General features: G+C 46.5%; 1 protein-coding gene across 2 annotated transcripts in view; it reads left to right on the forward strand.

The window, feature by feature from the left end:
- Positions 1–25,003, forward strand: part of KLHL3 (kelch like family member 3) — a 49,301-nt gene that overhangs the window by 4,113 nt on the left and 20,185 nt on the right. The window contains exons 2-6 of one of the 2 annotated variants that reach the window (XM_086470728.1): positions 2,803–2,818; positions 7,386–7,502; positions 10,466–10,572; positions 16,108–16,229; positions 24,379–24,541. In XM_086470728.1, coding sequence (XP_086326854.1) covers positions 2,803–2,818; positions 7,386–7,502; positions 10,466–10,572; positions 16,108–16,229; positions 24,379–24,541 — 525 coding nt within the window. The remainder of the gene's footprint in view (positions 1–2,802; positions 2,819–7,385; positions 7,503–10,465; positions 10,573–16,107; positions 16,230–24,378; positions 24,542–25,003) is intronic. The other variant, XM_009950215.2, reaches the window with a different exon arrangement.

Here is a 25,003-nt window from a genome sequence, read left to right on the forward strand (position 1 = left end):
CGCCTGCTTCGCCCCGTGTGCCCAAACCGAAGGAGCGGAGCGGGTTTTTTTCCCGGTGGGATGTGTTAGATGGGAATAACGAGGGGAGGGAGGGAGGCTGCTCCAGGGGGTGTCGTCTGAAATCGCTCGTGGGGCGCGGGAGGTGCGGGGCAGGAAAGGTGGGCTGGTGTGCTGCGGGGGTCGCTCCGTCGACAAGATGCTCTTGGCGAAACGCTGGGCTTGGGTTTGCCTGGCTTGAACCTCCAGCAGCTGGCTGCAGTGGAAGGCATACCCAGTGATATTTGCTGCTTTTTGGAGTAATGAGTGAAAATCTGTAACGTCTGTGGAGTCGATTTACCTGTCTGGGCGTGTAGAAGCTGGACGCTGCGCCGGTGTTACGGCAGGCGGGAGGGGATCCCGTGTCTCCCTCGCACGGTAGCTGGGCCGTATATACTTTATGTCCTGCAAGGTAGCTGTTTTGCTCCAAAATCTGGGTGTAGAAGTGCTTGCAGAATCGACCCAAAGTCCACTGAACGCATAAAAGGTTGTTGCTGCGCAGGGACTTCGTAGATGCCAGAGAGATGTTCTGCTCTGCCTTCGTTCCTCCCCTCTGTCGGGGCACCTTTTGCACACCAGAAGCTCACTTGCACTGCTTCAAACTAAGCATTAAGCTGTTGTTTTGTGGTTTGTTGTTTTTTTTTTTTCTTTTTTTTTGTAAAAACAGGATATGCTGAGTGGTTCCTTTTGTGCTGGTGACCTTGCAGGGGGTAGGGGAACAGAGAGGGGGCTTGACCCACTGGTGGCACTAGTTGTCAGGGCTTGGCAGAAGTTTTGTTTAAATATGATACATTGGAAAATTAAGCTGGGGTCAGCCCCCAAATTCTGGAAAGTTTCCCTCTGTTGAGGGAAAACACTCACAGCAGCCTGTGGGAGTTGCTTTCCAAGCTCCGGAGGGCAGCTTTCTACCCTTACGTGACTCAAGGATTGCAATTGTTTGTGTATTTAATGTGCAAAACAAAACTTTCAGCCGGCTACATCTCTTTTTAAATTACATTGTAAGGCTTTTGCTTCCCATAATGATGTGAATGGCTACCTCTGGATGTTAATCCAGATATTAATTAATTTCAAGTGCCTTGAAATCTGAGTTTGTCATGCTAGATGCTAGCCTGTAGAATGGGTTTTGCTTTTTTGGTTTTCTTTATGTATGTAGATGAGTGTTTGAGGAAGCGGAGTGGAGCTGTTTTGATACCTCAGGCTGGGATCACCCTTGATGCTGTTACTTGTTACCTGTTTTTATCGTTACCAGCAATGGTCTCATTTTGACTGGAGGCCTTTTGCTGGGAATACAGCAGTGAAAAAGTCACTGGGAAGGTAGCTGGACTGTTTTGCCTCATCCTCTTTTTCCAGACCATCTGTTTTTAGGGCAGGAAGGACTGTCCCCATCAGCATGTTCTCTGCCTCTGAAAGTGGGGAATGATTACCCGAATTGCTGCTTGTATTTCTAGTTTTCGGGAAGAGGAGGGCGGTCCTGAACTAGTTGCGGGCAGTAACGATGTGGGCTTTGACTCTTGGCAAGGAAAGCTGGAAATATTCACCTGCTTTCTGGTTCGAAAGGGCACGTTGTGTGGGACTGTGCTGAGGCTGCTTTGCCTGCTCCGAGCAAGTCCTGGGAAGGAGGTGTTAAAAAAATGACCTTGGTGGGCGAGCACCGTGGGCTGGTTCTGTTCCCATTTTTTATACTTTTGCTCTGCGTTTCCACACAGATCTGTGTCATGCAGATTAGGCCTCAAATTTTACACACTGTGCCTCTCATGACAGCGGAATTCCCCCTGGTTTTTAATGTTACTGCTTTTTCCGTATTTGTAGTCAGTGAGGAACACATTATTGGTGCTCGCATCACCTCTGACTCTGGTCCCAAGCCTGCCCGGACTCAAATATCCTGCTAACTTGCACATCTGAGTTGTTCAGAGGTATCATGTGCCCATGTCACTGCTCATGGGCAGAAGCAGCTGTGGCCAAGGGGTATTTAACCTGAAACATTCACATTTGGCAATAAATTACTTCAGAATCCTGATTTTTCTTTTACTGTGCTGATAGAGACTTTCATTTTATGGAGAAATTACGTAAGGCTGTATGATCGAGCATGGTACTCTGGTTTGGAATTTGCAAGATGTGTTTGAATAGGAAAAACACCCTGGAATGTTAATATTTTTTGGTTGGAGAATTAAAATGCCTGTAATTTTAATTTTATTTTTGGGTGGGGGTAGTGTTTTCATAGTATTTGTTTGAGAAATACTGTATTTGCCTTTGAAAGCAAATGGTGTTGTCATATTTGAGTTATGTTGTGTTGTTTCCATTACTGTCAGCAAAGACTTTTCTTCCCAGCAGTTCCTGAAGTCTGCTTTTCCCCTGAGGTCTCCTTTGATATGAATATCCTTTTGGGGATCTGTTGTATACCAATTGTGTGTTTTTTCTAAGCTAATGTCTCTGTGCTGATGTAGGCACTGAAAAAATTCAACAGAATAGGAAAATAATATTGCTATTAAAAAAATAATCCTTTCCATTATGCTACCTCCGATATGTTTTAATGGTATGTTTCGCTGAAATCCTCTCAAAATCCATCTCGGTAGTTGCATCCCTTTAGTCACTTTTTTTTCCTTACTATCTTTGTATATACCTAAAGACAAATTCAGAAATTGAGATTTTTATAAATATGCCATTACACTGACATCTTTTTCTTGCTGCATCTGCCTGACTTGAGGAATAAAACTATTTGGCATAATGTATTTGCACCATGACTTTGGCCATTGATTCTAAACAGAGAATTACACCAGTTAAAGTGATTTTTTTCATTTTGCTATGACTAAATTAATATTTTGGTCTCAACTGATGTTAGTAGAGACATTTAAGTTTTGAACACGAGTGACTGCTATTGGGAATCTGTCAGTTTTTTAGATCAGAGCTGTTCAAACCTCTCAGAGACTGAAGGTTAATGTTTTATGGTGATGATTGTAACGTATCCTGCAAAGACGCTTCCATAGGCTTTGAAAATTTACAGTTAGCTTGTCACTTGGAAGGTGGCATAAGGATGTGAAGTGCCTGGGGAGGTGCTGGGTTGCCTGTGCTGAGGGAGGGCAGGTTGCCGAGCCCTGTTGACTCTTTGGCCAGCCTTGAGGGGCTGAAGCTCTGCAGTGTTATGGGACAACCCAGGAGAGCAGACCTCAGCCTGTGGGTGAGAGCAGCCTCCAGAGACCCCCCCAGTGCTCTGCAGAGGGATGAGGCTGGGCTGGACTGGGTGTGTCTGGAGTCCCATCATCTCTGCAGTGTGAGAGCTTGGTGGAGAGACCTTTGTGGTGTCCACATGGGGGCCAGGAGCTGAGCCCGGCGGCTGTTCTTCCAGAAACACGAGCAGAAGCTCATCCTTCTCTGCTCTGAAGAACAGCCCAGTTGAGATCTGCCCCCTCCCCCTTTAGGGTGAACTAAAGTGGTAGAATTGGTTTTGGCAGAGCTGGGATTTTTGTTCCTGGGGTTTACCAGCTCTCTGCACAGCAATAATCTTGCCAGGGGACAGTTTACCTCTAAGGAAGGCTTTTATTCTTCAACGTAATCTACAAAGACATCTGTAATTACTGCTGGTAACTACGGCAACCCAACTTTATAGTTGGTACATGTATGCAGCAGAGCTACGGGTTATGGGTTTTTAAAATACCTTTCTGTTGGTTGGTATGCGGCTGCGCTCAGGCAGGAGCTGTGCTCTGAGCCTGCGGGTAGCTTGAGCCGGGCCCTGCTAGTGGGTCTTGGAGGGGAGGAATGCGGTGTAAACAGGGTGGTGATTAGCTTCGCTGGCTTATCTGGGGGCTCTCAAATCAGGGTTCATTTGTTCTACTTGGGGACAGCGTTGTAAGGCCATACAGGAGGTGGCGGTGGGGTGGGCGCTCTCTGAAAGCGAGAGCCTTTTTCCTTATTTGAGGAGAATCCTGCTGTGTCCCTAACGAGGGTGTTCATCTGGCCCAGGGAAATTAAATCATGTGTCTGTTCACTCGGTGCACTGCCTCGGATAGCCCAGGAATAGAACAAATTGCTCCTGGCAGCCGGCTCGCGAGTCCCGCTGGTGTGGTAGGACATGGGCTAGGCAAACGTGCGGGTGCTGGGGGAAAGTCTCTGTGGTCACAAGGTACAGGGGCTCCAGCATGTCTGGGTGGTCTTGGCTGGTACCTTTGATCAGAGGACCATGTTCCTCCTTTGCTTTGCTCCATTAATATAATAACAGTGTAGTAAGTGTAATAATTCTTAGTGCTTTGGGGGAAAAACCCCTCAGAAAAGGTCTATGCAATGCACTGTTTTGGTCTTCTCAGGGGTAGCTTTTGCATTGTGGCAGGTTGCATTTGCTTGGAGCATTTAGGTTCTTGCATTTTTATGTTGGAAACTTGTCAGTGATCTCTGAGAGTGCGTGCAGGGGGGTGTGAAATCTTTCTCCAAGATAAAATCATCCTCTGTCCATTACTGGAACACAGTTCTGTGGAAGCTGAGTCAGTCTCAAAGATGAGTTAAAGGCTCTCAGCCATTAATTTTTCAAATGTGTTTTTTTTATATGAGTCATTTGGAAAAACTTTAAATAGCATATCTTGATTTTTTTGAAACAAGTTTTTAACCAGACGGTCTGCAGTATTTTCTTATGGTGAGCCTTCGGCAAAATGTGAAATCCACTCCTGCTAATAAAGCTGAGAATGTCTTTTAGGATGCTTTTTTAAAAGTTACTTTTTCATGCTTTTTGGAAGAACCAATTGATCTTTTTCAGAAATTCTGGAGCACGGATTTTGCTTTTAGAATACACAGATAAACGTTGGTGGAGTCGAGGCTTTATGAAGGCGTGTTGATCTGACATTTACTTTGGTGTTCAATGAAACTTGCCGTGTCCTTTGAACTGTATCTTTTGCCAGTGGAAAAGTTTGAACATAATGAATCTTTGGTTTCCGGCACTGGAGTGCCAACAAATAAATCTCACCAGTGTGCTTATTAAAGCAGCCCCGTGATTTTTGTGTGCATCATTTGATTTTGGATCCCTTGAGGTCTTGGACGATGACCAAAGCAGCATCCTGCAGTGGTCCAGCCATCCCGCCCCAGGAGCGATGGGTACTGCTGTCCCTGCCACTGCCTTTCGGTTTCACTTTCTTTTTTTTTTGTTTGTTTTCTTTTTTGTTTTGTTTGCTTCCTGTACCTGTTTCAGCTTTGGAGATCAGTGAAGTCGCTTGCACTTCCAGAGCCTCCCTTTTCACTCCTTGGCTCCGGCGTGCTGCAAGGGCAGGCTGAGGTGTTCAGAAAGCAAGGGTTTACGCTGGGCTGGTTAAAGCTGTGGTCAAACTTCCCTTGGCCTAAGACTTCAACCAGGGCTTTTCATAGGTACAACACTAAGGCTCAGCTGAACTTGGCCGTGTCCCCGGGGCAAGGAGACTCCCTCACTGGGGTGTGCAGACCTGGGGAAGAGCCGAGTGCCGCCGCTGCTCTGTGCCCGTGAACGCCGCTGGCAATGCGTGCGCTACAGAATGAGTCCGGCTTTCTTCGGGGACAGAAAAGCTGGTTGTGTTGTTGCCTGGTACCAGTCCCTTGAATACGAAATATTTAACAAGAGGTACTCCTCTTTCTGATTTTTTCTTTTTTTTTCCCTTCTAATCCACCCATACTAAGCTAATTGGGTGATGACTGCAACACAGTCTGGGAAGTTGTCTCCCTCACTGGGACATGTGCTGAGTGATGTGCTCAGCCTTGCGGCTTCACTTATGACTGCAAATATTTCACTTGCTCAGCAAAGTGAAAGAATTGGTCTTGGCTGGTTTTTGGCATTAACCTTTGTCTCGGGCACAAAGCTGGAGGCCGCTCAGTATGCAGGCGTGTATTCGAGCTGCGTGCAGCTTGGCTGCTATTCAACATCTTGTTTCTAGAAGAAGGACAATGCAACCCACCGAGGACAGCTGGGGGGGCAAAGAGCTTCATGTGGTCTGAAGGGTCGTGGTGCTGGTAACAGCCACAGGTCAGGAGCAGGCAATGGGGAGGGCGTAATGTTCAGCAAGGGTTGTAAATTGTGAAAAATTGTATTTTTCAGAGGAAAAGTCACTGTGTGTGAGTATACACCTATATAGATACATATGTGCATGCATACATACCTCAGCAGAGGCTGGCAGGCTGTTCTGGGGAGGGATCCTTCTGCACTTCCCTGATGTTGTACCCTTATTCAGACTTCATCTTCTGGTCACCAGTACAGCCAGGATGCTGGGCTGCCCAGACTATTGGCTTAACACGATTCAGCCTTGTTTTTGTTGTGATACAAGCCCAACTAAGAAGGGTGGCGGGGAGGAGGGGCAAACGTGGAGCTGAGTGAGACTGTCCTTTGGAAGGAGAACCCTGAGAAGGTCTCCATTCGGGTGCATGGTGGCGGTGGGGTTACCTCCTGAGGTCTGCCATTCGCTTGGGTTTGGCTTTTGACATGGACAACCTTGCTCGATTTGGCTTGTTTGCCTTTGCCTGCTGGCAGGTTTGAGGGGTGAATTGTGGGTGTAAGCAGGACAGGGACCTGGCTCTAACTGCTGCTCTTTTCGAAGGTGGAAACCTTTAGCTCTGAGTGATTTCGCACACTTTCCGATCAGGGAGGTAGAGATATTGACCTGATGTCAATGCTGTATAAAGAGCCAGTGCCTCCCAACAAAGTAATGAGGGCGCGTATATGCCTTAGGCACCTGTTGGCCTGGTTAAACACAGCACATAACTGGGTGCATCTGGTTTGACATTACCTCTATAGCTGGTGGTGCTGGTAGGAAGGTCTGCTTTAATAGTTCTTTCTATACGTTTCAGTGGCACTAAATAGCCCTGTTTCTAAATGGGAAGTGGCCTCTGTAAAGCTAATGCTTTGGAAGCTGTGCAAGGAGTTTTAATAGTTGGTTTGTGCTTGCCTCTCTACAAGTCAGGTGTTGATTCCTTGTGCCTTTCAGGTGGGACACTGAAAACTACTCTTTCTCTGTATGGATGTTAAAGTATCCACGGTTCTTGTAGTTCCCAGTGCTGAAGTCTATTTCTATTCAGTGAGGCAATTATGTTCTGGCTTGAATTTCAACTTATACTGCTTGCCTGGCCTGAAGCCTGTAAGGCTGAGCTTTGTCCTCAAGTGTTTGGCACCTTTTGCTTTTCTTCCCTGCTGACTGGAATGTGGGCTGGGTTGGCTTTCAACATCCGTGCAGAAGTAGCTGCATTTTGTGATGCTCTTTGTATGGTAAACCTGAGGCAACTAACAAAGGTGCAAGTAACTCCACGCATAATACCCTGTGCTGCAGTTTTATGATACACTTTTTTTAAAGTGTCATTGAGTCAAACTTTCTACTCCTTTTTTTTTTTTTTTTTTTTGTCCCTGTTTTTAGCATTAAGCAGAGTTCCCGATCCTCTGAGGCAGCTGAAGATGAAAAGGACCAGCGCACAGTGACAGTCAACCCCTCTCACATGAGAAAGGCATTCAAGGTCATGAATGAATTACGGAGGTACACTTTTGACTTAATGGGCACCCTCTCTGGATTGGAAGAAATGGGCTGACTGGAACAGAAAGGCTTCTGGGAGACTTTGAAAAAATTCTGGGCCGACTTTGTCACAGCTGATGGTTGCATGTAGGGAATTAATAAACAAGTAGGAAGAGACAGCTAAAATATAGCCGTTTTGTGGTGGGTTGCTTTTCCCCTTCTCATACCTCTGTATCTTCCCAGCAGAAGGTAGCCAACTATGGCTCAAAAACATCATCTGAGCAATAGCCTTCATTTATAGATGATCATCCATTTAGTCTTTTCCATTACTTACAGCAAATTCAACTGTAAACTATGTTCTTAACTGAGCTAATGGTCTGAAAACCAGTAATAGAACATTACAGACATTAAGACACCTACGCATAATTACAGACCAAAGATTATTAATGTACTGTTCTTATTCTCTTTAACTCGTAGCATTGCTCAGTCTGGGCTTAGCAATCCAAAGTAAGGGGTGAAAAAAAAAAAAGCAACAACTCGGGAAGAATGTCAGCTCTCTACTTGTGAATTTTTAAATTGGTTAAAAGAGAACACCTTGGTCTCTTTACACAGCTGCGTGGGTACGAGGAGAATGGAGGATGAAAAAATATCAGTGAACACAGTTTTCAAGTACGGCTGTCATCATGTCAGCAAAGTGGTGGCAGTGGTTAAACCCGAGTTGTGTCTTGGTGGCTGTTATCCCATGAAACAGCTAAAGTTCAGCGAGCGTTTCTCTGACTAGCTCATTTGAGTCCTTTACCATTCAAACAGACTTAGAAACCCGATTTTGAAAAGATCCTATGGAAGGTGCATGTGTCATACACATGAATGTATGTGCTCCCTCGCTATCCAGATGGTTTGATGAAAGCAGGTAACACCTGTTACTCTTCCTGCACGCTCAAAGTACTCAAAAGATGCTGTAATAGCCGCCTTTCTTCTGTGGATGAAGTAGTTTCCCAATATACATGTTTTCCAGTGTGCAGAAGGATTAGAAATATCTCCTTCCACAGATGTCTGACAGCGATTCTCTGTTGCATGGGAACAGAAAATGGAAATAGACTTCCCTTGTAACAATTACATGAAGTGCAGTATGGGTTTTTTGGTGCTTGTTGGTTTTTTTATTTTATTTTATTTTTTATTGGCATCTGTCTAGTTCTTTCTTTGTGCTGAAAGCAAAGGATCTGAAAATAGAGGTTTGTGCAGCTATATTCAGAAATCTATTGTGCTACTATTAATCCTTTGTTAGTTGAGGCATAGTGGGAATAGCTGGAGATGGACAATGTTTCTTAGTGCCTGTAGTTAGCTATATCTTGTGCAATACTGAAATGTTAAAACATAGAAGACTAAAAGCTGCCCTTAAGCACCGGTTTGATGTTCTGTTCTTCTGGGTATGCCTCTTTGTCAGCTCCTGCTGCTGTTCTGGAATATACAGTTCTCATGTCTATTGTATATATATTGAGCTTGTGATCTGTTAAGCTGTCAACAGTCAGTGTTAATAGCTACCTTGAGTAAGAATGCCTCCGTTCAAATGCATCCAGAAATCTCATGCAGATGGTCTAGAAAAAGCCTTTACTCTATTCGCTATATGTTGCTCACTTGACATTTTTAGCTTTCAAATGTAGATGAAATTAATTTAGCGAGTGGTACTTTAGATAAGTATAGTCCAAAGAGGAACTGAACAGAGCACCTTTTACATAAGCTGAAGGAAATGAGGAAGCCTCCATTAAGAGGCTGTTAAAGAGCTCCCCTCATTGCCGTCACCCCTTCCAAACTGGGGCAAATGTAGAGCACAGACTGCCAGTTCCCACTTCCTTCCTGTTTTCCAACTATAACTCTCCATTTCGCAGACATTTTCCTCATGTATTCCAATATATGGAGGAGACCTACCTAGTCCATTAGAAGCTCTGTGTGTGTTTGTTTGATATGCAGGTTCCTAAAGACAAAGTGCAGCGTGATGAGCATTTCTGAAGAGAAGGCGACATTGAGATTTACAGACACTGATCCTTTTTCAGGCTTGACATTTGAAAAGAACACCCTTATTCTGCATTTATATGCTCAAACATCTTAAACCAGCTTATTGGAAGGCTGAGCACTTCTATCTGTCTAGCATCTCCGAAGCCCTGTGCAAACATTAACTAATGAATCCTCAAAGGTTGTACATGGGGCTAGTAGAAAAGGTCACTAATTAATGAAGTGACTTTTCCAAAGTTGTACAGCGAGTCAGTGGGGGAGCTCAGAAGTTTTTTTGGTTTCTGTTTGGAATCCTGTGCTTTATCCCAGTGACTCTTAATCCCAGACTAATTCATGTGGTAAATGAAGTCCTCAGGCCTGTGGATAAACTCCAGTGATTGATGTATCCTCAGTGGGAGATGGCTGAGGGAGCCTCTGCGCTGCTCAGTGCCAGGAGATGTTTTGGTGGTCACATTCTTTAGGGGCAACTGGAAGGAGGTAGAGAAATAACTTAATTTTTCCAGTCTACCTTTCCCTTTGGAAAGATGAAAGTGCTGCTGCTGTTCCCTTGGATGGCTGTTTCTTGTCTTATAGATCTATTAGAGCTTGGCTGCAGGTTGTGCCCAAACTCTTAAGCTCTTTTGAGCCTTCTGTAAGCCCGACTTTTTTTTTTTGTGAGGTGGAAGGAGCCCCTTGCCCATCTGTTCTTCAGGCAGCACGTATGCCTAGTTTGGCTTCCATATTCTTTTTTTGTGGGGGAAGCAGAACCACAGGCAGGGCTGCAGCATCGTGAGGATTCAGGCTTGGCTTTGTAGGCAAATACTGATAGGAGCTGGTAGCTGAAGGATCAGACGACCTTCCATTGGGATTTGGCAGAAGCTCAGGTGCCTTGTCTTTTATGGTGTGTTTTCTTCTTACTTTTCCAGGCTGTACCAACATAGCTTTTTGCCTAACCAGGAGTTCTGTAATGATCTTTGTCTTTTCTGGTGTTTTTCCAGCAAGCGACTCCTCTGTGATGTGGTGATTGTGGCCGAAACTGTGGAGATGGAAGCCCACCGTGTGGTCCTTGCGGCCTGCAGCCCTTATTTTTGTGCAATGTTTACAGGTACTCTCCTTGACATCAGACACTGTACTTGGGTGGAACAGGCCATTGCAAACCCAGAGGCTTCTGGCTGTGTCTCTGGCAGGAGCTGCAGCACAGGCAGTAGGCATGGCCTAGGAGGGAAGGGTTTCCTTGAGAGAGAGGGAGTATGGTTAGGTCTGCAGTTTTCTGCACTTGATGGATGGTGCTGGTCATCCCTGACTAATTCCTTGAGACATGGTATATGGGTATGGAGTGGTTGTGTGGGTGTGGGCTGAGTGGGTAGCATATGAGGCACAGGAAGGTTACTATGAGGTTTGGCTCACTGCTTTTTTGGGTTGTTGTCGTGTGTGTGTGTGTGTGTCCCCCCCCCCCCATCGTTAACATCAAGTGCATATGCAGTGCCCTAAATGTTCATGGTGGACATCAAAGAAGTTGCTGGCACAGGAATTGTAGTTCCAAGGCTCAGCCCTGCCGATGCAGATTTGCAGTCATGGATGTTTAATCTCCCATGGCACTCTTTGCTGCTGCCTGAAACAACACCCTTGTTCTCTTGATCCCAGTGTGTTTTAGCAGCCCTGCCTTTTTGCAGGGTGTGTTGCTGCACTCTAGTATATTTTGGTAATGGCAGATGCAACCTCGGTGTGAAGGGAAAACGACGAATGAATTCTTGCTCTGATCACCTCACCCCTGTAGCAGGTGCCCTTCGGAGGCGATGCCCAGGTGTGGCAGCAAAAAAAGCCCTGCTGATCCCAAGGCAGGGGAGTGACCAGCTTATTTAAGTCATTCTAGTAAAAGGAGTCTGAACAGGAGCTCCTCAGCTTCCTTCCTTTTCCTTGCCTTCCTTTCCAGGGTAGGAACCGGCTTAACCAAATACAAAGAAAATGAGTGTATGCTCCAAGAAATGGTTGTCAGCTGTCCCTCAGCTTCAGCATAAATGAAGTTTGGGGGTTTTTGCCCATTTTACGTTCCTTTGCCTGTGGTCTAGGGGTTGCTTCTTTCTTTTAAAAGCCTTGAGATTAGAGCTCGTTTTATTTGCTTTACTGGAAGCAGAACGCAACATTTCTCAGGAAGAAGTTTGTCATTTGGGAAGCTTTTTTCCCTTCTGTAATGGAGGCAGGGAAGAAACCTCAGGCATAAATGGATGTCTGAATGTGAGATGAGATGTAAGGTTTGCCATGGTGAGCTGAGGTGGGGAGCATTTGTGTTTTCCAGGGCACTGGTGCTGTGCTGTGGAAGTGGGTGGTGGCAAGGCAGAGGAGCAGACGCTGCTCAGAGGCCACCATTTGCGCAGGGCACCTCGAGGACGACTTGCAAGTGGTAGTGATGCTCGTTCCTGATGAGAAGTCTAAAAAAGAAAAAATACTGGAAAATCCCCTCTGATCCTTAGAGGTCATCTGTGCAGGAAGGTGGTGGTGTGGGGCTGCTCATGTTTCCATGCAGGAATTCTCCGGGGCGTGTAATCCCTCACGCTGCGAGTTAACCAGTAATCAGCTAACCGCCGTCATGTGGCCGGCTCTGCAGCTCCCCTGGGCTGGGTGACAGCCTTGGTGGCTGCCCATCCCCTCCCCGGGGGCAGTGGGTCAGCAAAGACTGGTTCTCCCTTTGCTTTCGGTCTAGCTCGTCCCAAATTTCTAAGGTCTGGATCTCCCTCTTGCAAAGACCCAGCGTGTGATCTTCTGGCGGCTCACAGTCTGGAGGGGGGCATTTTAAAATCACGACTTGAACATTAGTTGGTGGTTGTGGCTTGGGTTTTTTTTTTTTCATTGCACATCAGCGATACAACCCAATGGCTTGGGGGCAGCTGCATTGTGTGGGTGTTTGCAGGACTGGCTTGTACCTGCGGAGTCCCCCCCGGGGGAGCCACCTTCTGGGGGTGCGGGGAGCTGGAGGGGTCCCCAGCAGTGCCAGCAGCCGCGCGGTAGTGAACGATCAGTGTGAAGCTGTGAACAGTGAGAGCCAAACAGACCTGCGGCTCGTCCACCTTCGCCTGCTTTCTCTGCAAGCCCTGTCCCTGTAGGTTTGGCCTGACTTTGGGCTCATGAATGACCTTGTGATGACCTTGGGGTCTTCCCTAAACCATCTGGTGTCCTCTGATTAGGCATTCCTCTTTGAAACAGCCTTGGGAAGTCCAAAAATAAGCAGGCACATCTTCCATTTGTATCTTCCACTGGTGAAGGAGAGATGAGACTCAGCACTTCGTAACTGAGTGTCCTTTCCCTTACTGGCTTTCTAGAGCGTTTTGGATGGTGGCTGGTCCTTGTTGGCACCATTCTGTGGGGATGATTTGGGACAGTAATTTCTGTCCGTTTAGAAAAAAAACCACAATAATTTCAGAAAGGATAATAGATACTGCAGCGATGCTGCTAAGACTGCTCCTGCGAGATACCTTCAGCACTTCTGAAGGAGGAAGCAGCAACGCAGAAACCTCCCTTGCAGGTCTCGTGTGCCGCTTCAAAGCGCTTGCCCCATGTGCAGGAGGCCGTGGTTTTGTTACCCAATGCACTCGTATTCTCCTTCAGCATATCTCTGACTGAGGAAATAACAAAAGCTATAGTTGTGTACTGGGAAGCCTCTCTGGAGAGCAGCACGTAGGAGGCAGGGCAAGCTGCTGTGCTGGATAAACAAGGCACCACGGGCTGCTGCAGTTTTGACTGTAGTTTATCTTGCGACAAAGCAGCAGAGCTCTGCTCTCTCCCCACCCTTATGAGCAGAGGGGAATGCAGAAAGCACTGCTGTGTGCTGAGCATGATGCATGAAGGGCTTGCTTTCACGAGGGGCTGGTGTCTGCAAAGTCTGTCCCCTAAAGAGGGTCTGGGTGGAGCCACTCTGCCTGTTTTAGCTGCCTTTGCTTGCTCCTAGACTGTCACTCATGTCTGCCCCACCACTGCGGTGCAGGGACGGGGACTGTGCAGTGCCTCGGGCAGCCCCTTCTCAGCACAGCCCTTATGTATGAGAGATGATGCTGGTGCTTTGAATTATTCTGTGGTTAAGGTATCGGGTGAGGCTCGAGTCTGACTTATGAAAGACATCCTAGGGGTTGGGTTTAGTGGGCTTTAAGGTGTGGGGCTTTTTTTCTGAAGGAATATGGGATGAGGTGCCTTAATTACCCCACCATTTGTCTGCCGGCCACCGTACTTTAGAGGCTGTGTTTGCCTTGGGTCTGTGCTTGGAGGAGGGGGCAGCTTGTTGCCTGCTCCTGGTCTGCACCAGCCCCTGCCTTGGCTTGCTTGTGGTGTTGTCAGGTTCTCCCTCGCTCTGCAGTGTTAGAGATGCGTCCAGAGCAGCACCCTCTGGCAAGTGGCAGGCGCTTGATCATGCCAGGATGGCTGGAGGGGTCAGATCCCATCTGACTGTGGGGCACAGCGCACAAGATGCCCCTTTCTCATCGTGCACTGGGCTGTTACCAGAGCAGAGGCAGCAGAGGCTGTTAGTATGCAGGGCTGGCAGCTTGCTGGTGGGTGTGGAAGCCCACGCAGCCTTTATTTTTGTTGCCTGTGTCACATGAACACCACAAAGACAGATGATGTTATCGGATCGATCCCTCCAAGCTATTTCTGCATCGATCTCCAGGTGCGTGTGTCTGAGCCTCCCCTCTGCCCCGCGGGTCCCAGCAAGCACTGCAGGGCTCTGGCTGCTCCGCTTGCCCCTTGCTGTGCAGGGGGGGGTTGGGGATTTGGCTGGGTGCTCCTTAGAGGCACCTCCAGCTCCATGTAGGCTGATGGGGACCAGCCTGTTCTCAGAAGCCCCCTCTCATCTCTGGAGATGTATTTTTTTTGCGGGAGGAGAAAGTGTGTGAAGGAGATAACATTTATTTTGTCAATTAAAAAGTCCTACCTGCTTTGAAGGCCTCCTAAATGTAGGTCATTTATCACTTTGTACTTGTACATTTGTATTCATGGACTTCTTTGAATAACATTTTATTATTTAGTTTTCAAAATTGAATTTGAGGCAAATATCATTTCAGTCTACGTTTCCCTTGGGACGTTGTTGGCTCTTTGAATACTTATGGTCTGACACCACTCCTGTTATTTACCTCCTTATTGCCATAAGTGAAGCTTGCAAAGTTCAGTTTCCAGGATCCAGATTTTGCTCAGGCTTGGACCCCTTTTAGCGTCTGCCTCTGTGCTGTGCACTTAATGTGCCCGGCCACGTTTTGTCGCATGCTGTACAGAGATGTAGGCTGTAATTACTTCTGCCATAGGCTGCAGGAACTATTTTTCCTCTTAATCCCACAGCAGTACTGAGTCACCAGATTTCTTAGAGTAGTGATTATTCATGCCTAGGTTTAAGAATTGACACTTCCTCACGCTCTCCTTTGTTTAGCTTCTTTTTTCACTTACTGTTTTCTTTCTGTTTGGGAGTTTGTTCTTTCTTTTTTGTGGTTCCTCAAGATCTTGGTGATTAAAACCAAGGTGAGGTCACCATGTGTGTGGGTGCTGGAAGGACCCCTGGGAGTCCTTCCTTCTGCTCCCCACAGCATCCTTTTGTTCCTGTGACGTGCCCCTGTTAAGCACAGGGTATGCGTGTCTGGTGCCCACACAGCATTGGCCACAACAGTGGGGAAGCTGCACATGAAGCACCAGTTCATAGAATCACAGGATGGTTTGAGTTGGAAGGGACCTCAAAGATCATCTAGTTCCAACCCCCCTGCCATGGGCAGGGACACCTTCCACTAGACCAGGTTGCTTAAAGCCCCATCATATATAGGGTCTTACACAGATAAGGGCTTTACTTGTATATCCATAGGGGAAATTACTGCTCTAGTTCTGTGGGTTTGGTTTTTTTAAAAAGTTATGTATTTGGAGAAAGGATACAGTTTGGATCCAAAGGCTGCCTTGCCTCTGAGGTGTGATGGGAAGGTGAGAGAAGAGAAATACATCTTTCTGCACAGGTGCTTTGTGTAAGGTGTGACCGTGTGGACAGGTTGCAGCAGGAGAAAAGCTTGCAGCACACTCGATGTAGCTGTTGGCATGTGTGCTTGTTTTCCTCAGCAGGTTTCAGGCCCTTTCTAAAGAAAGAGGGTAATGCTGCCTTTTATTGTAGGGTATACCACAAAGCACCCTAACTTAGCTGTTGCAACTTACTCATCTACCTACATATATAGAAACATCTAAAAAAATATTTTTAATAAACATATAAAATACTTTTTTTTTTTTTTTTTTAAAAAAAAACCCTCTTAAGTCCTGTCCACAGTCTCTTTGAGTCTGTCCCTGTGCTGAGACATGGTTGAGGGTCATACTGGGCTATTTTTTTTAGCCCCTGTATGTGTTTGAATGCAAGTGAACTACGGCAGGTTCTTTTCTGGCAAGAAATTGAACTTGTTGCTTTTGTTGACTTCTTTTATTTCACACTAGTGTCTCCAAATATTGAGATGTTTTTTAGGTGGCATTAGGAGGCTTCTGGGAATCTCGCTGGTTGTCCTTCAGTGGTCAGGGGTAGCACCAGGGCAGTCTTTTAGTCAGATGCCAGGAGGATGTGCTGGATATATGGGTAGAAAGGGCCTGCAATGAGGTCCTGCGAAGCAAACTCTAACTGTCCTTTTGAAATGAATTTCAGGAGACATGTCTGAAAGTAAAGCCAAGAAGATTGAGATAAAAGATGTTGATGGGCAGACCCTGAGGAAGCTGATTGATTACATCTACACTGCTGAGATTGAGGTCACGGAAGAGAATGTGCAGGTAGGTCTGGTTCAACAGGTCCTGTGGAGACCAGAGTAAAAAGCTTGAAACTCAAAGGCACAGGTCCTTTGGGAGTGAGTGATCTCTTTAGGGTGCAGAAAGTAAAAGGTTGAGCTTGTAAAGAGCTACTTCCAGCCACTGTTTAGTCTTGAGGCACTTTGCTGCTTTCTCTGCACTTAAGTCATGTTGCATTTAGCTTTTGTGTGGAACTCTTATAATGAGAGCAGGCATTTGCCTTCCAAGAAGCTGTGCTGACTTGTGGGTCAGTCTGTCGAAGGTCAGAATAGACTCAAACAAGCAGCAAGTCAAATGTTGTTTTAAGGTCATGGCAGAGGAATCTGGCTGTTAGTTTTTAAATTTTTCTGAGTAGTTTGAGTTGTTTGGCAGAGCTTTGAGTGGAATATATTGTTAAAATGAGGGCATTCTTCCTTTTTTGTGTGTGTGTGCTCTCCATCTTGAATTTCTTTGAGGTAAATATTTGTCCAGCAGTGGAAAGAGTAATTGAAAGGCAGCCTACAGATAAAGTGGGATGGTCAGGAAGAGAGCACTTTGTCATGTCATGTGGCTGTGGCTGCTGGTAAAGCTTTTTCTTTGACTGCTTGTATTTGTGGTAAGAAAACGGCTGTGCACTTAGCCCCTGGTTTCTGGAAGGGATGCTGGGAGCTCCTGTGTGGACATGCTTTTCGGTTGGTCTCCATTTGTGTTCACAAGTGGCAGTTTGAGTCTGTTGTCTTCCTCTCTGTCACCTGGATGTTGGTCAGGGTAACAAGTTTGTGTCTGTGATGCTGGAGAGAGAGAGGGGCAATGCTGCTGCGTGCGTTCTGTTGACCTAATTAACATGGCAAAATTAGACTGGTTCTGCTTGAAATGAGATTCTTGCTGTGGGAGGGACGTACTCTTCTGCCCCAGGCCCTCAGGGAGGGTGCTGGTTCTTGCTGACCTGTTGCTCTTCCTGCAGGAACTTGGACAAAACCCTGAGCTATGTCCACTTTGCAGTCTAAGCCCTGTGCCATCCTTTGTGACCTAAGTCTGTGTGTGCCTTTTCTTGCCCTTTCTGCCCTCCAGTTTTACAAACTTGACCTTCTGGCGTGCTCTCAACCTGGCAGTTGTCATGTTGGTAGGGAGTATGGACCCTGGTTGCCCTATGGTGAGGCTGAGGACCAGCAAGTGAGGAGACTGTCAAGGTGCCGTTACAGCAAAGAAGCTGAGGCTCAAACCCAACTGTGGGTGGCTTGGACTAGCTGTCTGCTGTGTAGCCCACGCTTAATTACAGTGTATAGTTGGGGTCATCAGGGGCTGAGATACAGCATTGCTTCCATGGGGAACTGGGGTGGAGTTCCTTGGACCTCTGGGATCTTACTTGCTAGAGGGAAAATGACATTTACACACACTCAGGCTGGACCCTTTTCCTGTGGGAAATGTGAAGACTATATCCTTGTGCTTTCTGAAACGTACGCTTTCCTTCCATGCTGCTGGTTGTTAGGTGGCCCAGAAGCACCCACTCGGCATGTGGGATGTGCTGAGCTCGGGATACCATCTGGTGTGCTGGCCCCAGTCAGTCTGCCTTGAATGAAGCTTCCTTGAAGTGACTACACGTGCTCTGGCTGTTTTCCCATGCAAGCGTCTCAGTGCTTGAGTACACCTGCAGCTGGGTATGAGTAGTGTTGCGGGAGCCGGAGCAGGCTGGGGAGCCAGCTCAGTCCTGCCCAGAAGGTCTAGGAAGAAGTCCAGATGTTACCTTTTCTGAGCAACCAGAAAGCTGTCTTTTTTAGTAAAACCTAACCAAAGCCTGCCTTCTGTGGCCTAGGGATTACAAAGAGTTAAAGTAAGAGCCCTGTCTGTATTTTGGCTTCCATCTCTCACACAGTAAGATAAAAAAAAAAATCTCTAAGTTTGTTGAATACTAAGGTTTGGGCATAGTGTTTTTTTCCCAGGCTATTAAAGCAGGTCCTTTTACTGCAGGATTTACTTAAATAACCACTCTGTGAGTAACTTTTTAGGTTGGAGGTAAATTATTGATGGGAGCTAACAAATGAAGCTGATCTAATGCAGGGTTAACTGACTAGTTTAAATTTTATTGTGTGTTAAAAATGGCCACGCTGAAAATACTTTGTGGAATTTAATAGGATTTTGTGATGAAACCGATAGAAAGTTTGAAGAGAAATGTCCATCCTGTCTCTGGGTGTTTTACCCCTGAACAGAATGCCAGAAATAGGTTAATATTCACCTGCAGCCACAGGAAAAAAGGTTTACAGAAAAGAATATTCAGTGATTCGTTGGAAAGGTTCACATCAGTGAAGGCAAACAGCATGAACAACAAAATACTGAGCTCCTTGCAGTCTTTGGTTTGGATTAGCAATATCAGTCTTAGGAAGAAGTGGGCAGGTTTGGTCCCTTGCATTGTCACATCCTCCCGCTGCACAGCTTTGTGTCAGCCATCCAGCTGGAAGGATGCCTTGGTAGTGCCAGTCTGTGTTGTTTCAGCAGTGTTCCTTCACAGGCTTGCTTGAGCATGGCGAGACCTTCTCTTTTTCCAGCGGGTATCTCCAGAGCTCTCCTATTGCCATGTCATGAGCTCTAATTTTCTAGCAGGGCAAGGCTGCATTTTTAAAGGGTTTTTTCAGACTTCCTCAGCAGCTAGAAGAAGCAATTTCTGGCTATAGATGCCAGGTAATGTCATTGTAGAAACTACAAGAAAAAAGATTGCTAAATGGCATTAACTGAACAGATGCAGCCAAGCTACCAAAACATGTGATTAGTGAAAAGGCAGTATCTTGTCAGTGAGCAAAGTAAAATGGGAGCAGAACTGAAATAAGACAAAGATGAGCAGCAAAGCTAACACGGGGTGCAGGAGTGAGTGTTCCCAAATGTGCTCAAATGCTGAGTGATGCCCAGTACTTCTCCACAAGAAGCCTTTTTACAGTATTTTTGTTGTTTCTTTTCTAACAGAAACGTGTAGTTTTTTTATACTTTTGTATGTTGTTCAGGAAGTGAGACTCCCTTTTTCTAAGCATGTATTTTTGTAGCCGATTGTTGTTTCATTGCACAAAGTGGTTTTTGAATATTTTTTTTTTAAGTTAGGAAGGATGTGTGTACAAGGGGCCAAGCCTGTACAGTAAGTTCCAGTCATCATCTATGTATTGAGTTACTGGGGGGTGTTCATGCAATTTCCCTCAACAGTATGTCCCAAATGTACAGGTAAAGGGGATTTTCAGTCCACCCTAGCTCCATGAAGGGCAGCACAGAGCCCCTGTGGGAGCGAATACTCTCTTTGAACTCCATTGGGGGTATGTGGGTGAGAATTGCCCCGACGAATGCAATTGGAACTTCATTTTTAGAGTGAGATTTCAAGGCAATATGGATGCAGTAGTAGGAGGGCTCGGGGATGATGGATGATGGAGAGGCTTCTGTGCTGAGCGGTGTTTTGCCTCTGAACATGCATTTGGGATTTAACTTGCCACTTGTTTGGAAGGCATGGAGCAGAGGAAGAATTTCTGTCTTCATTGCAGTTGTGTGGTTGTCTCAGGAAAATTCATCCTGGGATTTCTGTCCTTGCTGCCTTCTGTTATTACTGTTCTGTGGCACCCCACATCAAGGTTGTAAGTTTCATATACATGACAAAAAGATCTCATTCCTTTGAAGGTGGAGCTTGATAAATTTATTTGGAAGAAAGTTGTGCAGTGCATTTTCTGAGAAAGTGAGGAAAACGAAAGTGAGCAACTTGGGGAAGTTCACAGATGCTCCCTTGCAGCCCTGGTTGGCATCAATGGAAACCATATGCACATGTCAGACAGAGGACAGGGGACTGCTAGTCCCTACCTGTATGGAATAGATGGCTGTTTTAACATATCAGTTCCTTGAATTTTTCGGTTAGGTCTTGGTTTCGCAACTGAACTGGCTGCATTGCTGCTTGCTTTCCAGCACTATCAAACCTGCCAGCTCAGTGAGTGATGGGAGCAAAGTCCAGAGATGGAGAAGAGGCTCAACACGGTGTCCTTGAACAGGGCTGAATGAAGAACAGACTTGGGAGCAGGCCTCTCATTCTCCTAGTCAGTCCTGTGAAGACACCTGGACCTCTGGCTGTAGACAGTGAATACAGCCCCTCTTCAGTGTGTCCCACCCATCCTTACTGATGGCACTTAATTGCTTGCAGGCAGCCTGAGAATTACCCTCCCAATTAAGAAAGCCATGACCATTAGGGTTGTAATGATTCCCTGGGAAAAGTCCTGATTAAACTAATTTCACAATTAAATTCTTACGAGTGAGATGCAGCGTACCACGTGTGTGATGTGTCCTTGTATCCCACCACAGTTTGAGATATGGCTCCTGTAGAAAGAATGATATCTGAGATCAGCTATCTGGAGGAAATAGATATTGAAGCTGTCAGCTTTGCAGACATAGTAATTGTAATAAAAAATGGCTTGAGAAAGGAGGAAAAAAGCTTTGCTAGAAGCTGTAGCATTTCCTTTTCAGAAGTGTGCTGCTACACCTCAGCTTTCCCTAGGGACTTAGGACTTCACAACAAGGAAGGAGAGTATCTGTGGCAGATGCAGTTTTGGTGATTAAAGGGCTGATAAGTAGATCAGTTCATCTGCCTTCCCCTTGTTCACTCCAAAAGTGGCAACTAGAGTAGGTGCATGCCCAGGGTGAGGTGGAGTGCCTTTCTGCTCAGCTTTAGGAGAAGCAATAAATCAGGGCTATCTGCCTCCCTGGAGCAAAGGCTCCTTGCCGTGCATCACCCTCCTGGAGTGCTGGAGAGCCCTGGCCAACAGCAGGGCTGACTTCTCTGGGGTGTTATAGCAGTTGGGTTGGGGGCCCTTCCTAGGCCTACAGCAAGTCTTTTAAACTGGATTGGCCTGATGGAAAGGTGAGGAGAGAGTTGTGGAGGTGGCACCAGAGGACTATACTGCGTCTGATGGATGTGTCCCCACATTTGTATCCCACTGTTTAACCAAGGGATGGTGTATCTGCTCTGTGCAGTGAAGTTGGAGAAGGTAGATCAGGAGGGAAGTTGCCAGCTGCTCCCATTTCCTCTCTCACTTCTATATCCTTTATCCTTCTTTGTGGCTTCCTGATGCTGTCACACATGCCTCTGCCTGGGCTATTTCACCCCAAGGGGAGCATTCCAGTAGAAGCACTGTTGTTCACCCTCTGCACTGCCTGGTAGCAGTTGGGGAGTGTTAAAGCCTGATCCCCTGCCTTGCACTGAAAAGCCACATTACAGTAATGTAGTTTTGTCTTCACTACTGGTGCAGTTCATTTAAAACTGAATTTTTAACCTGCCTTGCAAACACAAAATCTGCTTGTTTCTCTGGTCACAGATTCCCCTGGGAAGGTGCCTGGGAGCTGTCTTGCTGTTTCGGCAGATGTCCCAGCTGTGGCCCTGGATGTGCTGCTGAGGATTACAGCCAGTACTCTTATTTGGCTTCCAATTTGACTACATCATCAAAGCTGCTTATAAGCTTTAATACATCCCCTGCCTTGGGAAAATGCTCTTCTTTCTGTTTTGCAGATGAGGAATGGTGTAAGATAACTTTTGGCAAAGGTTACCTGGAAGGCTGCGTCAGAGCAGGGAACTAACCCCAGTCTCTGAAGTCCAGTGTTAATGCCCTGCCTCTGGAATGAACCTTACAGCAACACAGAGCGCTTTTGGCTGAAAAATGTTCCTAATTCAGAGACATCAAAGGTTTATGAAAGTATTCAGTTGCACAGGCAATGTTGTGTAAACTTGAGATTGGGGAGCACAGCTGGTGAACTAGATGGTTCTGGCTACATGTGTACATATACACACATGCACCGTAGATGAGGTTCTGGACTCAACTTATTTAGCAAAGAAGTCGGCCTCACTAGTAATAGCAGCTAATTTTGACATAATTTCAAAAGACGATTGGGATTTGGTATGGAATCACAGAATCACAGAATGTTGGGGGTTGGACGGGACCTCGAAACATCATCCAGTCCAACCCCCCTGCCAGAGCAGGACCACCTACAGTAGATCACACAGGAACACATCCAGTCGGGTTTTGAATGCCTCCAGAGAAGGAGACTCCACAACCTCTCTGGGCAGTCTGTCCCAGTGCTCTGATGGAGGCTGATCGAGTAGAGAAGCCAGCTCTCTGTAAATCATTCACAGTGCTTGGAGTTCAAATATTAAAAGCCAAATCCAGACCCAAGTGACTAACTTGCTTGGATATTAATGGGCTTGCAGTTTGGTCCGGCATGTTTAGGCAGGGCATTTCCTCTTGTTATTTCTAAAGGAAACAGGCTTCATGTGAGCGGATATCCTTTCCTTGCTTTTCGCCTTCCCTGGTAAAAACAAGATGAGTGGTGAGACGTTCAGCTGGGAAATAAGAAAGAGAAAATCCACTCATCTCCTGATAGGCCATTTATATCCTATTTCTGAGAAGTACTATAAGATAATGCCCCTTTTCTTATAATAACTGCTGTGGTGTAAGGCTCCTACGCTGCCCTCTCAAGCCAGCACAAGGCTGTAATAGCAATACTGGGATGTCCAGGGGGGCCGTAGCATGTGAGCATCAGTGCTCGTAGTGAGTACGTTCTGTTTTAGAGGCAATATCCCAAAGCACCCAAGGTAGACAGCCCACCTGGATTTGCAGGCATGCACGCTGGATGGATGGGGGGGATGCACAGAGGAAGCTCTGGCCAGAGGTGGCTTGCAGGGAGTCTGACTTCTTCACCCAGAGCCCTTCTGCAGCTCAGGTGCTCGCCTTTCTGCTGATAGAAGGAGATGGTTTGGCTAGATAGAAAGTGGTTCACAGCTAGGTTTCAAACATGCGAGAGCATTGCTATCTTGATTTAATCAAAACCGCAATCTAATCTCCTCCTGGCATCAAGAGGCTTGGGCAAAAACAGGCTTCCAGGTTAATTGATTTCTTTTTTTTATTGTTGCCTGTTGGAGTGGCTGCTTGGCAGCAGTCAGACGCCGTACAGCTGGGCTGGGGCTGGAATGCATCAGCGGCTTAGAAAAGACCTGGGGCAGGTTGTCAGTGTCCTGCCCTGATGTGGAACGGGACTGTGGGGGCAGGCGGGCAGGGACAAGGAGGGGGCATCTTTTTCCCTTCCCTGCCATCAAGATCTAGGGAGGTGAATGCTGTTAACCTATTTGTTTTATTTAACAGCTGCTTGTTTCTTTTGAATTGGAAATAATTTTCCGGAAATCTGTGCTCAGATGGTGAGCACAGATGCCCAGCTGGAAGGACATGTGTGAAGCAGCCAGAGCTATGGAAGAGCTGGGATAAGACACGTCTGCAGTTGCTGTACGACATAAGAAAGGAAGTAGCTGATGTCACGGGCTGTAACATCCCAACTGACTTTATTTTCTGCTTCCTGTCCCGCTCCCTACCCTCAAAGGTGTTTTTTTTCCTTCAGATGTCACGTTGCTGATCCATTTCTGTCTCTTTTCTGCACCTAGTTTTGCAGCCACAAAGCAGTACCTCATTTTGGGTTGGACTAGATGGTCTTTCGAGGTCCCTTCCAACCCCTAACATTCTGTGATTCTGTGATTTTCAGATGCAGTCATGAACCACAAGTGTCCACAGCATTTTGTGTGAGTGAAAATGAGGGATGTTGGTTTGAATAGTTAGCCCCATCTGTCCTGAGAGCCTTGCTGTCACCAGAACCTGCTTGAGCTTCTGTGAACTCCCTCTCTTACACAGCAGTTTGGGCACCCTGCTCACAAGCCAATAGGGTTTTGTTGGAAATAAAAAAAAGTTCAAGGTTTTGAGGAGTGCTGGGCTGCTGTGGGCTTTGAATGTGATGGTAATGCATATAAATAAGATAAAGCTTTTCAGGGAAAAAAAAAATTAAAAATCTGTGTGCAGGACTTACCAGCAGCAAAGCCAGAAATTCAGGTGCATCTGTGGTTGCTTGTGTTTTGTCCTTGAGGCCTTGTGGGGAGAAGGCACGAGGAGAGCAGCTCCACTTTTAACCCATCATGGGTTAGCTGTTTCTATCTCTCAGAGCACCGACGGGGATCTTCTGTATACGGGTGGTGCTAAAACTTTATCCTTCCTTCTCGTAGCCCACAGGGATGTGTCTCTGTCTGAAGGGGAATTGCATCTAATTTGTACAAGCCATGAGTCCAACTTTCTTCGTTGCTAACTCTAATTCCACTTTCTTGCCTTTGCAGGTTTTGTTGCCAGCTGCTAGTTTATTGCAATTGATGGATGTTAGAAAAAACTGCTGTGACTTTCTTCAGTCCCAGCTGCATCCCACAAACTGCCTTGGAATCCGAGCGTTTGCCGATGTGCACGCGTGTACTGAACTGCTGCAGCAGGCGAATGCCTATGCAGGTGAGGGAGGGGTGGTCTGTTGGTTGAGTTAAACCTGCTTCCAGGTACAGTGACCTGTGGAGTTGAGCAAGATCAGCACATCCTGGTTGGTCTCTTCATGCTTCTTGTATTAGAACAGGGAAGGGAATAACTTGCTGTGATGCAGCAAATTGTGAAATGTGGTTTGGTCACAGGGGAACACCGAAGGAGGTGAAGAAGCCTGACTCCTCTGGATCCCAGCCCATTAAATAGTTCCCTAGTGTGTTCTAGTAAGCTCTTTGGCTGCCTATTCAACAACACAGTGCGGGTCTCCTCCCCATGTAGCTGCCCCGTGGGAGCAGTAGGCAATGCCGGGGATTTGTGCATTCTAGGAATAAATGGCACTGGGCAAAATTAAATCTTGTGAGTGGGAGTGGGAACACTCAGCTAAAACTGTGATGCAGTTTGAGCCTCTGAGCTGTGGAGCAATGGCCACTTACCCTC

Source organism: Leptosomus discolor, chromosome 10 (assembly GCF_034619465.1).
Source record: "Leptosomus discolor isolate bLepDis1 chromosome 10, bLepDis1.hap2, whole genome shotgun sequence".
NCBI classification, from domain to species: domain Eukaryota; kingdom Metazoa; phylum Chordata; class Aves; order Leptosomiformes; family Leptosomidae; genus Leptosomus; species Leptosomus discolor.